General features: G+C 39.8%; 1 protein-coding gene across 1 annotated transcript in view; it reads left to right on the top strand.

Annotated features, from left to right (window-relative positions):
- Nucleotides 1-18,382, top strand: part of SPTLC2 (serine palmitoyltransferase long chain base subunit 2) — a 72,950-nt gene extending 54,568 nt beyond the window's left edge. The window contains exons 10-12 of the mRNA XM_014869809.2: nucleotides 10,380-10,515; nucleotides 12,492-12,621; nucleotides 17,648-18,382. Of these exons, the coding sequence (XP_014725295.2) occupies nucleotides 10,380-10,515; nucleotides 12,492-12,621; nucleotides 17,648-17,767 (386 nt within the window). The 3' untranslated portion in view covers nucleotides 17,768-18,382. The remainder of the gene's footprint in view (nucleotides 1-10,379; nucleotides 10,516-12,491; nucleotides 12,622-17,647) is intronic.
- The last annotated feature ends 206 nt before the right edge of the window (nucleotides 18,383-18,588 follow it).

The following is an 18,588-nucleotide window of genomic DNA, read 5'->3' as shown; positions in this document are numbered from 1 at the left end:
ACTTTTTTTAGGCTGACAGAGTAGGCTGCTGTAGGTGATCAGCTGTCCCTTATTGTGTGGGTGAGTGATGCCTTTGGATTGGTTGTGCAGGTGAATCACTGTTGATCCCTCTTTCTGCCTTGGAGTGTGAGTTTGTGTCATGAGTCTGCTTTCTGACAGATTATGTTACAAGTGTCTTAAAATCAGCTCATAATCAGCACATGCTTGGTCCTTAAACATCCATTACAGCGTTTTTAACAACATTGTGCTCTCCCTGTCACTTAATGCAACTTTTCCTTAAAACGTAGAAGTTTTGACATTTAATTACTGAAGTGGAATTCTGTTTAGTGATCTTTTTCTGATTTAAAATCTGATTTTAATTTCTCTGGTTTTAAGTTTCTGTAGCTCCTAATAGATACTACTTGGTTTCTAATCTGAGCCTTGCTTCCAATCAAATTAGTTGTGCTCGTCCTTTCTGCTAATTGACAAATCCAAAAACATTTTGCTATTTTTTCATCATGCAAATACTATAAGAAGTCATGTTTGACATGCTTTACAGGAGAAGCCTTCAAGAGTAGAATTTTCTGTATCTTCTATGAAAAGATGTTCATGGCAGTAAAAGGGTAGTAGTGATTTTATGTCTTCTCGAAAAAGACATAAAAGACATGTTGTGTTGGTTTTTTTAATGTTGAGGTATTTACAAGTATAAGGTCCAGAAAACAACTTGTCTTATTATGTTAACATTGCAAAAGTTCTTCATAAGCCCTTGGGAGGCAACTTAGCTTCTGAAAGCTTAGTGGAGAATCTGTTAAATCAGCAGAAGAGTATTGAATTCCTGGTTGAGATTTGAAAAATGCTTGTTTCCAAAACAGAATGTGCTGAATTATGTCTTTCACTGAAACAGCCGGCCAAAAGATGGAAATGTAGGAATAATAAACAGAATGAAAGAATAAGCCTTTGCAAAAACAAGGGGGTTTTAATGTGGAAAAATTTACAAGCTTGATTGTATAATAGCATCACACTGACTTGAAGAAACAAACTTTTAGAGAATGATATATGTAACCAAGTTTTCCTTGCCAGTTTATTTTGATTTAAGCACTACCCAATGTCTGAAAATACAGGCTTTTTGAAGTGGAAATTTTATTTTCTTTTGTTTGGCCCATTGATAGCAGGGTATATATGGAAAAAAAGCACTGCCCATGTTAATGAAATAGTGCTTTATCTTCTCTGTCATTGATACTGGTGCTCTCAGAAAAACAGGTACAGAGTACTGCAGCCTGATCCATATCCTTGCTGTGTAGGCTGTATGTAGCCATCGTATGTTTGGGGAAACAGGACACAATGGCATCACATTGTTCTCTGTGCCATTGAAGTGGATTGTGATTTCCTTCTCTTTCTTTTGTTTGTTTCCTGTGATGGAGGATTTTTAATTGTATATATGTCTGCTAAAAATTGTAATAAGCTTACATGGTCCAGGATTTCTGTAAAACTGGGTTTTAGGTTGGTCATGTAGTTTGGGAACAATGGTGGATTCTTCAGAACCTACCCTTTCCACAAGCTCTTTTTATTCCACACAGCAGTTAGTAAACATTAATGCTTAGGTTATAAAATGCCTTTCAGCATTATTTCCTGAAAAAGTAGGTTGAGATCTGGTGCTTTGATCTCCTTTCACGCTATATACGTGCTGCTTTCCATCACAGCTGACCTGCTGGGAAGCAGCTCTGTGGAGAAGGACCTGGGGGTCCTGGTGGACAACAAGTTGTCTGTGAGCCAGAGTGTGCCCTGGGGGCCAGGAAGGCCAGCGGTATCTTGGGGTCAAGGGAGGTGATCCTGCCCCTCTATTCAGCCCTGGTGAGGCCACAGCTGGAGTGCTGTGTCCAGCTCTGGGCTCCTCAGTCCAACAGGGACATGGAACTCCTGCAGTGGGTCCGGTGGAGGGCAACAAAGATGATTAAGGGGCTGGAGCATCTCTCTCTTGAGCAAAGGCTGGGGGAACTGGGCCTGTTCAGCCTTGAGAAGAGACAACTGAGAGGGGACCTTGTCAATGTACACAAGTATCTGAAGGGAGGGTTTTAAGAGGAAGGATCCAGGATCTTCTTGGTGGTGCCAAGGAATAGGACACGGGACAATGGGCAGAATCTGATGTACAGGAAATTCCACCTGAATATGAGGAAGAAATTCTTTATTGTGCAGGTGACTGAGCACTGTAGATTGTCCAAAGTGGTTGTGGAGTCTCCCTCACCAGGTATCACAGAATGAACTAGGCTGGAAAAGACCTTTGAGATCATCAAGTCCAACCTATGACCTAAACCTAACACCTCTCCATCAACTAAACCATGGCACTTGAGTGCCATGTCCAGTCTTTTTTTAAACACAACCAGGGACTGTGACTTCACCACCTCCATAGGCAGACGATTCCATTGCCCAATCTCTCTTCCAGTGAAGAATTTTTTTCTGACATCTCACCTAAACTTCCCCAGTGCAGCTTAAGACTGTCCTCTCATTCTGTTAGTGTTGCCTGGGAGAAGAGACCAACCCCCACCTGGCGACAACCACCTTTTTCAGGTAGCTATAGAGAGTGAGAAGGTCTCCCCTGAGCCTCCTTTCTTCCAGGGTAAACAACCCCAGCTCCCCCAGCCACTCTTCACAGGGCTTATGTTCCAAACTCTTCACCAGCCTTGTTGCCCTCCTCTGGATGCATCTGAACATCTCAACATCCTTCCTGATATGAGGGGCCCAGATATTAAAGAAATGTCTGGATACAATCTTCTGCCAAGTGTTCTAGGGTAACCCTGCTTGAGCAGGATGGCTGGACCAAATGACCCACTGTGGACCCTTCCAACCTCACCTAGTGTGTGATTCTGTTATTATTTAAACACATTTCTTCTTGAAGTAGAAATTGAGTTTATACTGACTACAATTATCAGTAGGATAAAAAGGGAGCTGCACATTCCACCACAGTACATCTAAACTCATTTTGCAATAGGTTTACCACTGACACACATCAACAGAGAAAGTCACTTGTGTTTAACTTCACTCTCTGATAAAAGCTCATGCTTAAACTCACAGTCCAGATACTTAAGGATTCTCATACAACTCAGATTTGCAAAAGTCAGTTTAATAAATAAAAAACAATTGCTCAGCAATTAAAAGTTTTTGCAAGGCGAGGAAGAACTTACAGTCTTTGAGGAAAAAAAAAGTTATTAGAGCTCATGTCCCTGACTGACTTCTCATTTCCATGTTAAAAAAAAAAATCTCTACAAAGAACAGAGAACTCCAAGAATTTCTGGAAGTTACTCTCTCACAAAAATCTAGTATTCATAACATTTCTGTCATCCATTAAGGTTGATAAATAAGCTATCATAGATGGTATTCAACACAAAAGAAAATTCAGTTCAACCAGGATGTATTTGTTTCCCTCCCCTTGCCTTGATCTCTACGCAGTAATTGGAGAGCAATCACAAATCTGTTCTAAACAGTGCAACACTTCATCAGCACAGCTTCTTGAGAAATAAAAAACATGTTGCATTATACACAGACAGACTACCCTCTGACACTGAACTCAGAGGGGCAAACCAACTTCAGATAGGCAAACCACACACAGGCAGGATTTTATCTGCTAGTCACACTAGGGATCACTGCCTCCTGGATCTAAAACAAATATACTTACTGCAATATAAAGGAAAGTTTACATTTTTAATTAGTTCCTACAAAGACTTCAAGGCAAAATAGCAGGATACATCTTGAAAAATGACTGCTAATCAGTGAAATTGTAAGTTGTATGCACAAGCTTTTGTTGGTCAGCAAATACCAGTTCACATTAGGCAGCTAAGATGAAGTTACTCTATATTCTTTCATTAACCAATCTTACAGATGCTCAATACTAATATTAGAATTTTATTATTGCAGCCTTAATTTAACGTATTAGTTTTGTTGTCAACATGGAAAGAGAGGCTAAACTAAGCAATTTCATGCCTTTGCCTTACATACTGATCAAAACCTAAAATACTTGTTTTTAATGATGAAATGAAAAATGTAGAATAAAAAAAACCTCTTGGTACAAACAGACTGGAATTCAGTACATGCAGAATCATTCCACTTGTGATACATATTTATTGGCCCAATTACTCAGTCCCTTGATAACAGCTCAAGCTGTAATGCAATCAAACACCTTCAGGTTCAGTTTTCATTACGTGATCAAGGCAATCAAAACATTTATTAGCAGAGATTTGTAAGAATGCTGTGAGAACTTGTGAAGATGTAGTCTGACAGTAGCACACGGCCTCTGGTAATACTCAGTATGTGTCTAACAGAAAACAGGTTTTGTTAACAAGATTGTCAGATGCATATTAGAGATGTTTTAAATCACTGTAAGAAGATGATGGCAAGTTAATATCAGATCCATAAGGCACCTTTATGATGAAAATACTCTTAATTCTTAGTGGAAAAGTTGCTTTCAGTATCTGTTGTAATCCACACTGTTTTTCAAGCTGGTCCCATCTTATGACTTCTCGCCAGGTGTTGGAGGTGAGAAGCATTATATTAACTACGGATAAAGGTACCATCCTGAATTTGTGGCAGAATCATGTATCTTAGCAGAACTTACCTAAGTCAAGGAAGGGCTTTATCAGGAAATCGGTTCACCCTGCCAAATACCACAACTTTACTGATGTTAGCATGACCTCTGTAGATACACTTTGATAGGCGGACTATGAATTTTATAGGACTGCTTACCTGGGCAAGTTTCTTGTCTTCTCCTCCCCTGATAGCCACAATCCAGGGAATATAACAAAACTTTTCCCTTCCTTGTACAAATGCTTTCCCAGAACTAAACAAGTTTTGGTCTTTCTAAGAACTAAAAATAAAAATCAAGCTAACTAAAAGAAGGTACTTGGCCAACTAAATGCTTATGGGGATTATGGCAGCTCTGAGTGCATGTATACACAGAATGGGTAAGGAGGGGACCAAGGTGGGTCATTTTGTCAAACTGGCCTGCTCAAGCAGGGTCAGCCTAGAGCACTTTGCACAGGATTGTATCCAGAAATTTCTGTAATATCTCCAGTGAGGAAGACTCCACAGCCTCTCTGGGCAGCCTGTTACAGTGCTCAGTCACCTGCACAATAAAGAATTTCTTCCTCATATTCAGGTGGAATTTCCTGTACATCAGATTCTGCCCATTGTCCCGTGTCCTATTCCTTGGCACCACCAAGAAGATCCTGGATCCTTCCTCTTAAAACCCTCCCTTCAGATACTTGTGTACATTGACAAGGTCCCCTCTCAGTTGTCTCTTCTCAAGGCTGAACAGGCCCAGTTCCCCCAGCCTTTCCTCAAGAGAGAGATGCTCCAGCCCCTTAACCATCTTTGTTGCCCTCCACTGGACCCACTGCAGGAGTTCCATGTCCCTGTTGGACTGAGGAGCCCAGAGCTGGACACAGCACTCCAGCTGTGGCCTCACCAGGGCTGAGTAGAGGGGCAGGATCACCTCCCTTGACCTGCTGGTAATGCTCTTCCAATGCACCCCCAGGATGCCGTTGGCCTTCCTGGCCCCCAGGGCACACTCTGGCTCACAGACAACTTGTTGTCCGCCAGTATCCCCTTGTCTTTCTCCACAGAGCTGCTTCCCAGCAGGTTGGCCCACAGCCTGTACTGGTGCATGGGGTTATTCTTTCTCAGATGCTGGACCCTGCATTTGCCTTTGTTGAATATCAGACTGTTCTTTGCCCATCTCTCCAAACTGTTGAGGTCCTTCTGAGGGGCTGCACAGCCCTCCAGAGAACGGCCACTCTTCCCAGCTCCATGTCATCAGTGAACTGGCTGAGGAGGTATCGATCTATTCCATCCAAGTTATTGGTGAATTAGTTAAACAATACTGTGCCCAGTATTGGACCTTGGGGGACACCACCAGTGACAGGTATCCAACCCCGTGCCACTGATTATGAGCCTCTGGGGTCTGTTGTTCAGCCAGTTCTCAGTCCACCTCATTGTCCACTCATCCATTCCACACTTACTGAATTTGCCTGTGAGGATATCATAAGAGAGAGTGTCCAAAGTCTTGCTGAATTCTAGGTAGACAATATCCATTCTCTCCCCTCATCCATCCAGGTAGTTGATTCATCATAGAAGTCAGTCAGGTTTGTCAAACATGATTTACCTTTAATGAATCCATGCTGACTACTCCTGATCACCTTTTTCATTCTTGTGGATAGAGATGGTCTCCAGAATGAGGTGCTCCCTCACCTTTCCTGGGATTTTCAAAGATTATCATGAGCTGCCTTGCTGTGGTGTCCACCAGCTCTCTCAGCAGTTGTGGATGCATCCTGTCAGGGCCCATGGACTTGTTGATGTCAGGTCTGCCTAGGTTTTTTCTAACTCAATCCTCCTTCACCTGGGAGAGTCATCCCTTTACTCCTTTACCTTTCCTGGTGTTCTGGGCCAGAAGTTCCTGAGGACTGGTCTCGTCCCTGACAAGAAGGTATTCAGTAACTGCCTTCTCTGCTTCCTATTTTTATTATAACTTCTGCCTTTCTGAGCATTATGACCTCTAAAGCAGACATCTTCACAAGTGGTGAAGTATTCTTCACTGATTCACTATGTATCCTGAGTTGGAAGGGACCCACAAGGATTGTGAAGTCCAACTCTTACATGAATGGCCTATACAGGTATTGGACCCACAACCATGGCATTACTGGCACCATGCTCTAACTATCTGAGCTAATCTCATTATTTTAGCCTGTGGGAACCTGTTCTAGCAAAGAAAATAATTTACTTCCAGTGGTTGCAATATGCATCTCATGTGCTTTCAGATTCATAATGGAGTACTTTCTCTAGAGTGTTGAAATTTTATTTTTTTTCAGGAACATGCTAGCTGCAGTTTTTAAAGAATATTTCTTGCATTGTATGTTTGTATTGTATGTTTGTAACAGGAGAGTGTTTTTCCCCTTTCGCTGGCGTGTGACCTTTACTTCTGATACAATGTCAGCATGTTCTTTGGGAGATATATTTGCACTTTAGACTAAATGATGCCCAGGCTACTACAAGCAAGGAAGTGTTTTACTAAATTTTAAGAGCAATCTTGATATGACTGCAGTAAACTTGCAAAAGGGTGTAGAAATACAGGAAAAGTTATTAGTTATCCTCTAATTTCAATGTTTCTCCGTCAGTAGCTAGTTTAAGCCATTTACAGGACTTATAAGGGACTTGAGTTGATCTGATAAACAGTTCTAGTTTTTTTAACCTTTTGAAGAGCTCAGTTCCAGTAATCATCCCTTTCTTCCCCCTTTCCTTCCTTTGCTGAAGGTCATCACATTCCAGTTCCCTAGATGAAAGGATGTTACCAGAATCATTGCACAACTTCTATGCAAGAACAATTGGCAGAGTGGTGTCTGATCTGGCCTTTTTTGCGTGGTCTAAAAAAATGCAGCTGCATACTGCCAAAAAAGCCAGTTGCTGGAGAATTTATACAGTCCTGGCAATTTTTCTAGGCTCTAGCCTTCAGGAGATGCTTGGGCTGGGAAGGGATGTAGAGGTCCTGTTTGAGTGCTCAAGCGAGTGGGATTAGCAATGATACCTACTCACTGCTGTTTCCAGCACTGCTTGGTTTGTCTTTGTGGTCCCAGAAAACACGGTGGAATTGTACTAGCAGTCAACAGCCTGCCACACCAGTGTGTACCAATGAAGCTGAACCAGCAAATGTTAGTAGAGCCAAACACTGGGTTTATGCTTGTTGCATAATATTGCAAACCTTATTCAATTAGCATGTGGAATCACTCTTCCAAGTGTAGGATTTTATAGTGGAGTAGGAGACTAAACATGTTGAAGTATAGAGAAGAATACTTGCACAGAATGCAGGGAGAAAGGCAAGCAGAGGACAAGGAACCTGTGCTCAATTTTTGTTTGATTCCTAGTGCTTTGTTTCACCACAACTGCAGTTCTCTTCAGATGGTAATGACTTGTGATGGGTAGTGAGCCATTGGGTAGAGATGCCACTGAATATATTTTCAAGTTCTTGGTAATACCATTGTAGCCACAAGTTTTTAAAGAAATAATAATTTCATTAAATTACCTGATGGCTCTAGAGTGAAGTAAAAGCTGATAGACTTTTGAGACCCACAAACCTGAAGAAGGCAACATCTTCCAAATCTGTCAGTAGGTTATTACATCTCTGTAGAGAACTGAAAGACTTGTTCTTGAGATTTGTTGACATTACAAAGCATGATTCAATCTATAAAGACAAATCTAGAATCATAACCTTTTTTTATTGGTGGGAGTTGAGGGAAGACTCTGAAGTGGTTGCCAATTACAAATTAAGATTGCTCTTTAATCTTTAGTCTGAAAGGCTCCCAACAACATGGAAAAGGGTGTGAATGTATGGAGGGGAAAACCATTAAGGTGATGAAATTCCTTCTGCTTCAACACTTTAAACTCCATGCTTTATGGGAACACAGAGAAGATGTATGCATGGCAAAAGCTGCATTCCTTGTCCTGGAAGAGGGGCTGATCGCAGCAGCTATGTCTGTTACCTTATTACTCCATACTGTTGAAATCTGATTTGTATTTTGATGAAATTGTACATCACTGACCTGGCATAACACAAATTGTTGCATTTCTATGTGTGTGCAGATGCAACTTTCTTAGCAGATACCAAAATAGATTTTTTTCTGCACATAGTTTGCTGTGGACACTTGTGTATTTATTGATTGCCTCAATATTAGAAATGCAAGTAGTAGCTTTTGGCCCACTATTTTTAATATGTTGCAGTAAGCCTAGTTCTTTTAATTTGAGTTTGTTTCTTCTTTTCAACTTCGTTTTGCAATCTGGATTATTTTAAATGACCAAATAATTGGTCTGAAAACGTAAGAGAAAGCTAGGTCTGCAGTAGAGGATCTGATCTCATGTGAATAAATTAAAAATTTAGTTTCATAAGTTCAAGAAGCCTTTGTGTTTTACTGAAATCTTACTGCTTTTTGGGGAAGAGGAATTAAGCTTCTGGAGAAACTCTGGGGGGAGAAAAGATTAATAAATAATGCTGTTAATGGAGAAGAAGAGATGTCTTAAGTGGCAGCCAGTACTATTAAAAATACCAGCTTCTACCCACTAATGATAGGCCAAGTTTTGCAAACTTAACAGGTTTCACCTTTTTTGTTCTTATGCTATGTCTTTGATGGGATTTTGCTTTTGATTGCCTGTTTGTGGGTGGAATGTCTGATACTCTTGGCAACAAATACTATATAGGTTCTTAAAATGACTTTTGTTCTGGCTTGGAGCAGAGCTCCGTGGGTGTTGGATGTTTCTTTGAGACCTGGCATTCCTGTTAGTTAATCACATTATGTTATCTACAGCCTTAAAGGAAGATTATTAATGTCTAGCAGCCACCTTCACTGTGGCCTAGATCTGCATGCTGTACATTTAAGGGTTCAGTTTATGAATCACCTGCCTGGGCAAGGCAGTGTTTGGATAATCAGTTATCCAGAAATATACTTTGTGGATCAGAGACAAGTGATTTAAGTGTTACTTATTATAGTCTTATCAATGGCATAGTGCTTAATCTCTTAAGCACATTAGAGTATTAGTTGATCAGAAATTTATTATGATCTGCTTAAGTGAGATGATGTGAGCCTTTTTCTGAGCAATACAGGAATGCAGTACAGTGTGCTAGGCTAGAATTCAATTAACTGAGAAATAGGTTGTTCTAGGCATATATCTGAACATCTGAAATATTTAAATGGTACTAGCTGTCTAATGTCCTGTGTACTAATGTTGACAAATATCAAAGAATCCCTGTGGAAATGGCTGAATACATCATAAATTGGCTGCTGCCACCTAAGTGAAGTGAGCTGGATTATCAGAAGTAATCAGTTTAATTTAAACCCAGCTCATTTTAACTGGAAAAGGTTAAGGAGCAGCCACGTGATAGTTCAGCAAAGAGATCTAAAGAGAAAAGTAGTAATTTATAATAATGCAGGCAAGCAGGGTAAAACATGGTGAACAACACCAGCTGATTCAATAGCTTTTCCATTAATTAGTCAAAATGTAAGCAAAGTCTCCTTCAAGACGCAGTTACTAGTGAATTCTGATAAAACTTGGAATCTTGTTTAAAAGCTGCCCTTTTTTTACCGGGTACCTCTTGATTGAAAGAGAACCTGATATGAGAAAACTAGGCAGTGCTTGGACTTGATAGTTGTGCATTTTCCTAGTCCATTTAGATTTGTCAGAAAATGCATGATTAATCTTGGTTACATGAAGGAGAAGAAACTGCAAATCTCAATTTGCATTTATTTTTAACGCTTCCATAAGCACAAGCGGGACATTAATGTCTTGTACTTTAATTTGAGGTCTTGTATTGCAGTTATGGATGTGACTTATGACAATTGAATTCAGTCTCACCTTCAATTCTTTTCTAGGGAGAGCACGTGTGCAGCAGCTAGCAGAGAACACGAGATATTTCAGGAGACGACTGAAAGAGATGGGCTTTATCATCTATGGAAATGAAGATTCCCCTGTTGTGCCTCTGATGCTGTACATGCCAGCAAAAATTGGGTAAGTTTGACAGCATAACTTCTTACCCATCTTCTTTAAAGCTAGGTTGGTGTAAGAATATGAAGAGTTTTCTAAGTACAAGAAAAGATTAGTTTGATTTTTGCTTTTATGATCATTACTGAGTCTTATAAAATATGGAAACTTTGAGAAAATCGAAGCTTGTAGCATCAGGAAAGCACTTCAGGGAAGCAATTTTGCTTCTTTGTGTCATGTTTTAAAGGCTGGGTTGTGTATTTCCATTATATTTATATGTAAAGTATATAAATTTGCTAAAGGGGAGCTGAAATTGAATGGAAATTAACATTAAAAGTCACTGGAGGAAGTCTTTCAGCTAGCTCCTGGACCACAAGAAGCCAACATTTTCATTGATGAACTTTGAAAATTAGAAAAGGAAAAACACTGGGGCAAGACATGATGGGACACAACAACATGTATTTAATGAATCCCAAGTTTTTAAGAGATCTAGATGCAATCACTCAGATACTGGTATTGTAAATACTGAAACAACTGTAGCTCATGGGTTTGTAAGTGCTTGCCGATTTGTGGGGTGCTGTGTGGATAATTAAGGCTAAAATTTTGCAAGGAGGATATATAAAGTATATATTGACAATTTTTTTCAACATAAACAAAAACCTGATTTCAAGGACAGCTTGGCTTTGTTCACTACTTTTCAGAGTCTGTAATGCAGTGCTCAATCAACACTTTCAAATTTGGAAAACATAATTTCATTTTAAGCTGTACTGAACATCTCTAGTGCTTCACTAGCTCAAGCTTCAGTCTGGCACTTTTTATGAAGCTAAATTAGGGTTCTCCACCCTTCCCAGTGTAACAAAGTTTTAAAAGACCTTTTACCTTTTTGGGTGCTACAGACTACCCCTCCAGCGCCCAATGGCAGCAGTTTCCACTAATCAGCTTCTCTACCAGTCAATATAATCTTTTCCTTGGAAACGTACATGGAAATATTTCTTAGCTAAGCAGTTGGGCCAGCATCTTGCTTAAAATGAATTAGAACAGAGAGCTCTGATGAGAGTTGGCCCTTAGGATCTGCATCGGTTTTACTTGATCCTTTCTTTGTCCCTTGTAGCCTGTTTTTAAAATGGTTTGAGAGTACTAAATGGTTACAAAATGAAGTGTATCAGGATGCACCTGTTTATAAGTAAAATAGATGTGGCAGAAGATTTAAAGACCTAGTAAAAGAATGTTATTTTTATATGTCCTTATAAACCTCTTAAATTCATTGCTACTTCTCACAACAAGGTCAGTTCAAAAAGGATTAACCATTTCCTGTGGCCTATAGAAACACCCCCAACTGCACTGCCATTACAGATCTGATCGAGATCTTTGTGCCTCTCATTGTATAGTGCCACTACTTTGTTTAATCTTCTTTAGAATTTGTTTTGTTGAAGATAGTGTGTGACAGTTGTATGATATTTTTGCACCTTCCTTACGAATATTAGTTGTCATATTAGATTATCTCAATTTACTGTGGTGATTCAGTGGCTACTGTGATACTTATAAAGTGATACATTCTGTAATGCAATAATGTATTAATCAAATTAAATTCATGAAAACAAAACATCTTGAAATTGCAGAAACGTCCATTTTGGGGCATTGCAGCATGAGGGATTCCTTGTATAGTCAAACTTCTGAGCCAAAATCACTCTTTCCTATTGGAACGATTTCCGAGCTTAAGTTACAAATCCATTTAGAAACAGCCTGCTAAAAGACCAGTCTCTGCCACATATAATCTTTCATCTTAACTTAATACACTGAAACTGTTTGAGAAGGACCACCTTGGGACTGAATTTTAAAAAGGCTTTTGTGATCAGGCATTTCTGCCAAAGCACTGGAAGCTCCAAACTGTGATCTGACAGCCTTGCTGCAACAAAGGCCTGCATGGGTTACCATTCTGAGTCCTTCATGCTCCTGCTCTGGCACCACTGGAATAATTGTGCCGCTCTCGTTCTCTCTGGCAGTGCGTTCGGGCGTGAGATGCTGAAGCGGAACATCGGTGTTGTGGTCGTGGGCTTCCCTGCCACCCCCATCATCGAGTCCAGAGCCAGATTCTGTTTGTCTGCAGCACATACCAAAGACATGCTTGATACAGTAAGTGTCTCATCTTGTCTTCCTTCTGCTCATGCCTGCTAATGAACAGATACAGCAGTTGTCTGGGTTTTGTACACTGGTTCAATGTTCGGTACACGACGTAGTTTGACATAATCTTCAAGGCCCTTTGCAGTAGGGGCTGGCAGTGACTCCATCTCTTTCCTTGCTTCAACAGTGCAGAATGGCTGCTCAGAGTAAATCTCAGGACTTTTCTTGACCTATTTTAAAAGGAGACAGTCTCATTCCTGTGAGACAATGTTTTTTACCCTCTTTAAAGGCTATACCTTGCTTTGAACTGGTTAGAAGGAAACATTTTGCATCTTCTGACACTAGATGCTAATGGCAAGAAAAAAAATAAGAGGGCCTGAGAACCTCCAAAACATTTATATTCCTCTTAAAAGGAATTACTAGTGAGAATTTTTATTCCAGAGATTACTATTCCTGTTCTTGTTTAAAGCTTCAGAGCACTGTATCTTAAATGAACCTGTCCTAGTGAGTGTGTACCACATGCAATGCCTTACTCTTACCAGCATTTGCAGAGGGAATGGAGGTCCCCTCAAAGAAGGCCTTGCATCACAGTTAGGAGATGCTGCCTTCAAAAAGTAAGGATGGTGGTTACTCTCTGACTAGCAGAGTTGAAAGAGGATTATATGAATGTCTGACTATTCTTAGTATATCTTGGTGTGGTAGCTAAATTCAATTTTGAGTCTTCTGAATAATCTTTTTTGATGGACCTATGTACTATGGCCTGTCTTAGGTGCTGCCAGAGTTCTGCATTGCACTTGTTTCCCCACTTTGATGGTCTGTGACTCAGAATATAGACTAGGTTGAGTCATGAATTTGGACTTCATTTGAGTAGACTCTGTCCCATCAGAGACCTACTTGAAAGAATCCCATGGGATACAGTGTCAAAGAGCAGAGGTGTCCAGGACAGCTAATTGATTTTTCCTCCCCACTCCTTCCCTGAAGAATGATATATCCTGACTTAAAGGAGAGTGAATGTGATGGGAAGCCTGCATGGATGAACAAACCAACAAAAGTATAACATGAAGGTGTATAAGAGGTGCAAGTGCAAGCACAGACAGAAGACCAAGGAAGAACAGAGACACAGTCCCTGAGCATGCAGGGATGGGGTCAGGAAAACAAAGCCCACCTGGAGCTCAGTCTGTCAAAGGACATCAAATGCAACAGATAGAGCTTTTATGGGGCATTAGTAGCAAAAGAAAGAGTAGAAAAAATGTGGACGACTGCTGCTGAATGGCACAGGGAGTCAAGGGAGTCAGGTGAGAAATGAGTGCAAGAGGCAAGGCTACTCAGGCCTTTGTTGTCTCAGTCTACTGGTGAGACTTAGGAATCCTGAGACCATGAGATTAGTGGAAAAGTATGGAGTTTTGGCTCCAGTAAGGTAACATTTAAACAAAATCAACATGCACAAGTCCATGGGACCTGATGAGCTGCATCCACAAGTGCTAACTGTCACTGCAAGGCTGCTCCTTATTATCATCTTAGGAGGAAGAGTTCATGGTGGCTGGGGGAGCCTCCTGAGGACTGGAAGAGAGCAAATGTCACCTTCTTCTTGAAGAAGGGCAAAAATGTGTGAAGAACTGCCGGTTGAAAAGCTTTTCCTTTATCTTGAAGAGATTGTGGAGAAAAAAAGTCTTGAAACTTTTTTTTAACATTTTGTGGACAAGGTGTTTGGGAGTAGTCACGGAGTTAGGAAGGGGAAATCATGTCCAATGTCCAAATATGATCACCTGACATGTGAATATGTGAACAGCAAATAGGATATCTAACAGATATTTACTAATGTTTTGTAAAAAAAATAGATTCAACCTTTTCACACTTGACTGCTGCAGAACTTATATAAAAATCAACAGCTTAAAATAATATGCTTTTTGAATTTAAGTTCTTTTAAAAAAATTAGTAAGGCAGTGTGTGGTGTGAGCAGTTTCGTAATGTATGTGTAGTGTCATTGAGTAGTATCAACCCACTGTTTATCTGTGGTGCTGTACTTGCTGCTCCTCAGTTGTTTCTGCCTTGTGAGAGATTCCCTAACATAACACTCCAACAACAGACTGCTTAAGCATTCCTTCTCAGCCTCTTGTCCTGCTACTCTTCCTTTAATTATTTCAGTTTAATTGTTTCTGTTCCAAATAAAGGTTTTGAACCACTATGTTCAGAGAAGATCCTCTCCTTTGCTTCCTTTCCCCCTGTATAAAATAAATAGTATCAGACTTGTCTCAGAGTGTGGTAATAGACCTGAGTTCATTGACACAAATTAGGGAGCAGTAACTTCTGGACAGGAGGGCATGGAGTGGGGATGAACGGATAAGAAGTGGGAGGAAGGAAAATAAAGAAAACTGAAGTTTCTGAAATCATATAGCTGTAAATTGAGATAAAACTGAAACTGTACAAACTTGATGTAGTACCTGAGCAATCGTGCAATTTTACAGTTGGTAGGGTTCTTGGTCTTCTCTTTTAGTGAGTAGCTGGGGCTTTTGCCATAATAAGGTGCTTTTGTAGGGTCTGTATAAGTACCACATTTGCTCTCTTCCAAAATCTATCTGTAACTTTTATTACTCTTCTTTAAAAACTTCTTTTCCTGTCAATTCTTTCTGCATTTTCCAAAAAAAGTTTCAAATTTTGTGCATTTAACATAAGACTCATTGCTAGAGTACGTCTGTAAGTGTTAAATGTACTAGATTGAGGAAATGCTTGTTCAGTATATTAGAGCTTGTCTGCTAAGAAAATTAATCCAGAGCAAAATGAGGTGTGAGTTTTGAAGTGAATGAGGAAACCTTGATTTAGCTCAGTATGTGGAGGCTTTTTTCCAAGTTAGCGTAACCTCCTTTATGGCTCAAAATAGCTGCATGCTCAGAACCCAGAACATTGGCAAGAGGAGTTAATAAGGAGCAAATTTTTGTGTCAGTTACTTTGTGCTGTGTTTTCTTGGGATGCAGTGAAAAGGGATTGATTTCAGGCAGCTAATCGTTAAGGCAGACCTCAGGTCTAATCCCTCTGCTAACTGTGGCAACAATACCAGGAGCAGGAAGAATTAAAATGAATGGACTTGGGGAAAGCTGGCAGACAGCTTCTTCAAGTCACTGACAGAGAGGACAACTTGGTATCCCATCTGTGTATTCACAGATGCTAACTAGGGCTCTTGTGGTATTTTTTAAACAAAACTTACCCAGGTTTGAAGCATAGGGAAGAGAAGCTTGTCTTGCGAATAGTGATATTTGTAATGTTTCCTTGTTCTTATTAAATACACCCACATGATGAGGAACAGTTCTTAGTTAAAATTTTAACTGTTCTATGTAAATAAAACTTCCTTGCCTAAAAATATTTGGCTTAGGATCAGAGTGAAGTCCCTCATAACCTGCATCGCTGTGGGCTGTGCTTTCTTTTCAGTGATGAAAAATATATTACACTCTCCTAAAGTCAGAGTACACCAATGCCATTTCCTTTGTAGTCTTTGCTGGTCACATGGCCCTTTTTGTTTTAAATTAATAAAATCCTAAATCTGCATTCAAGAATAACAGTTAACGTACTCTTTCAACAGAAATTCAGCTTTAAATTGCTTCCATATGGGATCTTTACTTAAAGCTTTGGCAGACTGTGCCCACACTTTTGTTTTGTTTTGTTTTTCTGAGATCCTACTTCTGGGTTTTTCGTTTCCCCAGATTTTAGAGTGCAGAGGTTTTAGCTGCCAGATATAACAAGCATGAAGGGCCATTGTTTAAAGAAACAAAAACTTGAACTATCCATCTAGGAAGAAAAAACACGTAGAGCTATTAACCCCCATCTGCCAACTGTCCTCAAGAGACAAGCATTTGACCCAGATTGGAGCATTAATGTTGAATTAGTGACATTCCAAAGCAGTGCTGAATGTACCTATCTCAATAAATTTATAATTCAAGACAGCAAAGAATGCCAGCCTTTGAATTCAAAAACATCACATTGGACTTGGAAGTGATCTTCTGAATTAATTTTTGTCAGGTGCCTGTATAAAATAACTAGCATCACACGCTATCACAGATTTGTCTGCAGCAACTGATTTATTTTGTACATTGCTCTAGGAACGTTCTGTAGAGAAATTAAGTTTAGGATTTGGCTTTTAACAGACCCTATTGTGTGTGACCAATGTCTTATCAGAGATTGCAACATAATGGAAGTATGATTTACTGAGCTGGGACTTCCCTCATTTCTTATGCAAGCAGATGTTTGATCTCTGGTAAACTTCATAATATTTGAGTTCAGGTCAAAATGGTGAAAGGCTGTGCTAATTCAGTAGCAGTGTTCTGGGTCATCAGTTGCTTGAATGCTGCCTTTATGGCAACCTCAGTGGGACTTGCTTTCCAAGGACAAAATGCTTAGAGTCCTAAACAGAATAACTTTTTATTTTTATTTTCTTGGATTGCCTGGCAAAAATCTCCTGTGTCATGTTGTTTATCAGACATAGCTTGCATGTCTAGTTGTATATGGACAATGCAAATTAAGCAAATGTAGATATAACAAATGCATCTATAGAACTTGTTAGCTCACTATTATAGTTTGCCTTTGCTGTTTTGCAATTTAAAAAATACAGTAGATCAGGTTTTCTAGCACAGTTTGTTTTCAAACTGAGTGATACATAAGGGGGAGTCAAACCTCAAACAAGATGTACATTTTTTTTCTATTTTCGGCTTCATTACCTCCAGGAAGGGAAGAACATTATTCTGTTTTTCTACCTATAAATAGTCATGAGGTTTGCTAGATATTGTGATCCTGTTCTGGAACTGGAGTAGTCAGGTGGATGCATAGGCACTCTCAGTTAAGTGACTAGCACTGTTCATGTGGTCTCAAAATTTCTGAACGCTGAAATAAAATAAAAATTTTAAAATTCTGTGCACTTGTGAAGGTACCAGCACAGTGAAATCTCAATTAAAATGGCTGTCAGAGTGGTCTGCAGTAGTATGCATAAAGCAAAATGTGCAGATAACTTGCATCTGTCTCCTCTGCTGATCTACTGTGGTCTCTTTGTCAGGCTTTAAAAGAAATCAATGAAGTTGGGGACCTTTTACAACTGAAATATTCCCGTCGCCGTTTGGTACCTCTGTTGGACCGGCCGTTTGACGAGACAACGTATGAAGAAACAGAAGACTGAACTCCCTCCACGTGCCTCAGTGGGAGGGACACACCCATGGGACACTCCGTGGCACACAGGCCACTACATCCGTGAACAACACACTTCTGACTGCTTAGTATAACAGACATTTCCTCACAATACTGAAGTGGCCACATCAGCTCTAAATGGCATTTTGTAAATAGAGAGAGGAGAAAAAAAATATTTGATTTCTATGTCTTCAGGGTCTGGCCCTAGAGGTGCTTGGCTTTATTTTTTTTCCTGTTTTTTTTTTTATTTATTTGTCTCAATGAATTCACAGCAACCCAAGTTGTCCATGGCTGATCAGTTCAGACTTTGTATGCACCATTAGCCTCCCAAATGCTGGCTGAGATGTTGTGAGCATGTGTGACGCTGGCATGGCAGCATTTTCAGTGTCACTGCTAAGTGTCTGATCTTCCAAATAAGGAATGAACTGACCTGTCTGTTTCTAGAGACTTCCTAGAGAAACTATTGATTGCTAACTTTGACATATTTTAACAAGATGGGTAATCAACCAAAGTTGTTGGGTTTTTTTTTCATTTGCAGTTACTTATGTTTAAAACTTGAATTTAGCCTTTTTAAAATAAATGTGTTGTTGACATGTCACTGACAGGACCATTGTTCCCAAACATTATTTAATTTTGTAAGCCACAGGCAGAAGGACTTCTGGAACTGTAGCCTCTTTTCCTTCCCAGTATGGATACCAGATTGTCTCCTGGTTTTGACACTAATTGTCCCTTTGATAGAGGGTAAGTGATGGAGAGGGGTTTGTTTTGCTTTGTTTTTAATACTTCTGTTTAAAAAAGAAAAAAAAGAAAAAA

This window comes from Sturnus vulgaris, chromosome 6 (assembly GCF_052056855.1).
Source record: "Sturnus vulgaris isolate bStuVul1 chromosome 6, bStuVul1.hap1, whole genome shotgun sequence".
Taxonomy (NCBI): domain Eukaryota; kingdom Metazoa; phylum Chordata; class Aves; order Passeriformes; family Sturnidae; genus Sturnus; species Sturnus vulgaris.
This window is presented reverse-complemented; position numbering and strand designations above follow the sequence as displayed.